The 5,440-nt window shown below is 38.0% G+C and overlaps 1 protein-coding gene across 1 annotated transcript in view; it reads right to left on the bottom strand.

Moving 5' to 3' along the window:
* The window catches only part of ABCB11 (ATP binding cassette subfamily B member 11), a 128,811-nt gene that overhangs the window by 90,743 nt on the left and 32,628 nt on the right, over positions 1-5,440 (bottom strand). The window contains exons 4-6 of the mRNA XM_019522758.1: positions 2,157-2,178; positions 1,073-1,123; positions 921-969 (exon numbers count right to left, since the gene is read on the bottom strand). Of these exons, the coding sequence (XP_019378303.1) occupies positions 921-969; positions 1,073-1,123; positions 2,157-2,178 (122 nt within the window). The remainder of the gene's footprint in view (positions 1-920; positions 970-1,072; positions 1,124-2,156; positions 2,179-5,440) is intronic.

A 5,440-nucleotide genomic window follows, 5' to 3' on the forward strand; every position in this document is an offset into this window, starting at 1 on the left:
TGAGGTCCCTTCTGAACCTAGCATCTATGAATCTATGAATCTACTCCAGTTAAGGTTTAATAAACTTATTTTTAGTTGAGGACAACCGTGTCTTAGTCTCCTTGCCTGGTATAAGACCCATTATAGCATCACAGGGCTGCAACAGAACAGAGCATGGAGCCTACGCCCTGTAGCACCCCCCAACTGGAGAGCACACAGCTGCATGCAACCACACTTACTTTGTAGTGTTCCAGCCAAAAGGCCCTACAAATACTACCTTTTTAATGTTTTTAATGTTACTCCTGTCTGCACCCCACCTTATATTTGGATAGCTCTACGCTTGAGGATTTTCCCACAGTGATTTTATCCTGCCAAAATAGTGCTGTTTCAGGCTCAGAAAAGAAAAGATTTTCAACAAAGAGAAAGGGGGGGAGGGGAAATCAGGAGGGGGAAAAAGGGGGAAAATGTTGTTATTTTGTAAATCTTTTATTTATTAATATTTTTAATTATATTCTTCACTACCCTAGTGAGAAATAAATGGATATAACTGCTGTGTGTCCACAGCTACCACAGGATAGCCATTTCCTACAGGCAAACAGGCTACTATTTTTTCCATACGCACCTACTGATAAGCACTGTAATAGACCCTATGCTCAGGACAGCTGTTGGTTTAGTTGCTCCAGACTATGTTGCAAAAAAACCAATATAATTATACCAGTACAAATGTGTCCTGAATCCAGGCCCTAAGGGTGAAATTCTAATTGTATTTTAGTCAATGCTAAAACTCCTACTGAGTTAAATGGGGCAAGTTTTCACCCAAGATGTTTTAATTCTTAGACTTTTTGACTGAACAGTGACATACTATTACAACCATAAAGATTAATGTGAATAACCCCACAGAATAATATATATGCAATATTTAAATCCAGCACTTTTATTACCAGTTCAAAGAAGCCAATCCGAATACTGTTTTCTTTCTTGTTTGATGACCTTTTAGAAAGTAAAATGTACAGTTAAGAGATGTATTCTCTAGCCATGAAGTTTATGTTCTCTTCAATAATAATGATTATACAGTGAACAGAATTTAACTCACTTGTCCCCCTTTTTCTTCTTTGGAGGCGGTTCCTCATTTATACAGAAATACCTAGCAAATTAGAAGTTTTAGCATAAATCCTTTATTCTCTTCATTTAATCTCCAGTGTCACATATTACATTGAAAATTTACCCAGACAGCTTCAATTTTAAAAAATTCTACATGGTTTAGACTTGACTCTCAAATTGGTTCTAGGCCAGCTATCTGACATTGTTTTTTCTGCAAGATTTAAGCATTTACACATTGTAGAACAGCTCTAATTGTCAATATATATTGAACATACTGTTTTTTAGGCCTGAGTATTCACTCACAATTGTGCTGGGGGAGGTTGGGAGGGTATGTTAAAAAGGAAACCAGTGACTGCATAAAATCCCCCATGCCACTGATCCTGTAGAAACCACTCTGCCCATGACTGCCCTCTGGTTGTGCTTCATAGGTCAAAGAAGTAGCTGCCAATATTCAGCACTCTTCCCCACCAAGGAGAAATATTTTATGATTCAAAAACATGCAGACTTATGCAGGTGAGTCTATAGTTAGCTTTTGCTTCACAGCACCATGATTAGAATGGAGACTCTGGGTTTTGAGTTTATTTGACATTTAAAAAAAAATGTAGCAATGCACTGAAACTATAGTACTCCTGTATACTTTCTGAAGCCTAAGCACATGATCTATGTAGTGCTATGTATATGAATCTGTTTTCCCAGTAGGACCCCTGTGGGTTCAAGAAACTTCCAGGAATTGCTGGAGGAGAGACACCCTCAGTTTTGGCCTCATGTCATGCAAGATAAATAAAACTATAAAATAATGCTAGTGACTAGTGATGACAGGGATAGACACAAAGGGGAAGTGTTTGTTAGGAAGAGTTGGTTGTTTAGTTCTCATTGCTCTACGTTTTCTAAAACTCTGATCCACAAATCTCAAAAAAAGACTACTTTACCCTTATCAGTTGTATCAAGGAGCACAGCTTAACAAATCAAAGGTATAGCTTTACATGAAATACTGTAAATGTCATACATGCATCAATTTCATATGATAACATCTAACTTCCTTTGATATTCCAAGAAGAATTGATTGTTCCACTTACTCTGGTTTCTCAAAGCCGTTATCTGTTAGGAAAATAAATGCACGCTCTAGTTAATAATTATTGTTAAAGTATATATTCTTTAGCAGACACGTTCTCAAATGAGGGGAAAAAAAAGACCTTAGGACCCCAGGAACCAGAAACCTCATTCTCACTGGTACATCTTATATCGGTCAAATAATTCATTGAAAATAATTAATTCATTGCTAATATGCTCTATTCGCCTTATTTACATTAACAATTATTGTATTTTAATACACCATAAATAAATAGAATATATGACTTGTAATGCTGTTAATTATTACATGAATAACAATTTTCCTGTCCAAGATGGTCAGGACTGCTTTACCCTAAAAGTCCCATTTGGCCACCATGGTTAAGACATGACAATTCTGCAGCCAGCAGTCCACAAGGCTGTGATCCGGTTAGCATTTGTATCCCATCACCTCTGGGCCCCCCAGCCACTGACAAGGCACCCACTTATAGCTAGATCAAAACAGCATTTGGAAGAAGTCCAGAGTGATTCTAAATATTAAGAAAATATGTTAATCTGTCATAGTAAGCAACCAAGTGACAAATAATTTGATTATGAATCATTTTTGCCACTGCTTCATCTGGGTAGTATTTCAGAGTGCTGGTAACTTGGAAGGAGCTGCTTAGGGAAGGGGCTGTGGCTCCATACCCTTTTGTGGCAGCCATCAGAAATTGACAGGGCAAGGGCAGCCCTGAACCTGGAGAGGAAAGCAAAGCTATCACACTGCAGTCCCCTCCTGGGAAGCCTCTGGAGGACTTGTGTATTAAAGTCTCAGGCCAATTCTCAGGCCTCAGCAAAGTTTAGAATCATGATTTGCTTTAATTAAGTCTTGCTATAGCTTGTATGGAAAATCCTTTTCCTCTTATTTCCTCCCCTAGTCAATAACACTGTACTCAGCATGATTACTCCATACCGACAACCATTCACAGAAGATAAAAAGAAATCCTGGTAGCCAGGATCTCTTCTGACTGCCTACCTTCATCTCACCTTGTATTGGAAGCACAGTATTTCCACTGCTTCTTGGGCCTTTGTACATATTCTCATGGGAATGGCAGATGGAATTAGTGGGGGATTTGGGCTAGATCTACAGAAGAACATGGTCATTACAGTGTTGAATACCTCCCTACTTGCCACCAACCAGAAAACCACAGCCAAACTGTTAGGTCCTCAGGCTTCCCTGATGACCTACAACGCATGAGGAGAGTGAAATATGCTGTGATAACCGGGGCCTACAGACAAAAAGGACTTTGCATGCACCTTAGTCTGTGTTAGCAGTAACTTATAAGAATGACCTCCTCTTTATGGAACTGTAGTTCCTTTTGTTACTTTTTCTGTCAATTAGGCCTAATCCAATATCAATCCATTGATTTCTGATTTATCCTCTCCTTATAATATACCATTGTATTACCATTATATTACCATTGGCATAGACTATGGGATTTTCCTATTGCCTTGAGCTGAAAATATGCTTGTGTGTTTCTTTGCCATTGAGTTATGTATTATTAATATCTGACTCATCCACATTCTGAAATAAAAAAGATTATAGTGTCTTATTCAATATAACTTGAACCAGTAGGCAAGCCTGAGTTGTAATGTTTTCAGTACTGTAGGCCTGCTATGAAATTTGTAGTGATAGAATTTGTGAGGTTTTAGTATTACAGTTTACTAGGTTTTTTAATTACATTGAGCTGATACATACATGCTAATGTGTCAGCCAGCTTGGAATCCAATATGGCTATCACAACAGAAATGTTTTGATCTCCTCAGTTCATACAATGTTGGTTTCATCACTGGGATTACTGACAAAACCAATCCTAGCGGGGGCTGAAATATTGAACAAAACATGAATTCATGGCAGTCATTTTGGATTCCCATATGGCAGCTACATGCATGCCTTGCCAGATTGGCAACATGACTTTTCTGACATGGGTGGATCACCTGATACACACTGTTGCCACTTGTGGCAATGAGCTGCCTAATAAAACAAAATGTAGAGACCTTATTGGTCAATTTGTACACTACTATTAGTCATAAAAACAGAATTAAATCTGTACAAGCAGAACAGAGTTGCTTTTGGGTTTTATAATAAAATTAAAACTTACGCACACCTCAAAAGCTGATGCAAAACCCAAGCCAATGTATTCTTATTAACCAGAAGAAACAAGCCCAGAAGAAAATTTTTTTTTCAGACTCCTTACATAGAAAAGTTGTATTTAGATTTTCTGCAACCACACAGGAAAACTTTTTCTGTTGCTACAGTGACTTCCCCACTTAGTATCTGCTGCTCATCTTTAACCCATTAGTATCAAAAAATCCCAAAGAGGGAAAGTCTTTTGAGAATTTTCATTAAAGCTGCTGATGCTTGTCCTGCCACTAAGTTTCTGGACCAATGAGGGGTCCTGTGAGCAAGGCTATAGGAAGCTACTGCAAATTTACTTTGTAGGTCAGAAAGACTGTCAGTGTGAGAAGTATGACTTTGGCTATCAGAGAGCTGGATATTTGAGTCTCTTGCTTGGCTTGAGCAAGGAACATGAGCAACAGCCAAGAAGAGAACCATAAGTTGAGAGTCTGGGACAGCACAGGTCTCCAACAGGCCAACCATGACCCTAACACATGAGCTGTAATGGCTCTTTAAAATTACTGTTTTCAAAATGAATAATAACTGAATTTTTTGTCCTATGCTCAGTCTGACTACGCAGAACTTTCGCCAAAACAATTGCATTTTTGATACCACTTTGTTTTGAGGTCAAAGGAAGTACAGAAAAATCCACTTCTACAAATGTAGGCATTGCAAAGCACCAATATAAGCTGGATGTGGAGCCAGAGTCAAACTAAAACTTTAGTCAATTCAACCCACCATTGCTGTACTGTTTTTACTGTTTTTTTGCAATATAAATCTCATTATTACTTCACCAAAAAAAAGATAGAAATTTTAAACACCTAGAACCCTGTCTTTATTTACACTGCCTATGTAGTATTTTCAATTAAAAGTTTGATTAAATAGTGCATTGTAGTCCGGGAGAAATGCTGAGGTTTGAAAATGGCCTATTAATGCAAAAACTTTAAGAACCGCTGACTCACCCTATATAGTCATATCCATTCTCTCTCTCTCATCCATAAATCTAATTATTTCATGCAGAGTGGAAAAGATTCAATAGGAAGAAATAAGAAAGCTCCTTCAAGGATCATAGAATCATAGAATCATAGAAGTAGGGTCTGAAGGGACCTTGTAGATCTTCAAGTCCAACCCCCT

Source organism: Gavialis gangeticus, unplaced genomic scaffold (assembly GCF_001723915.1).
Source record: "Gavialis gangeticus isolate Ggan-Ray unplaced genomic scaffold, GavGan_comp1, whole genome shotgun sequence".
Classification (NCBI taxonomy): Eukaryota; Metazoa; Chordata; order Crocodylia; family Gavialidae; genus Gavialis; species Gavialis gangeticus.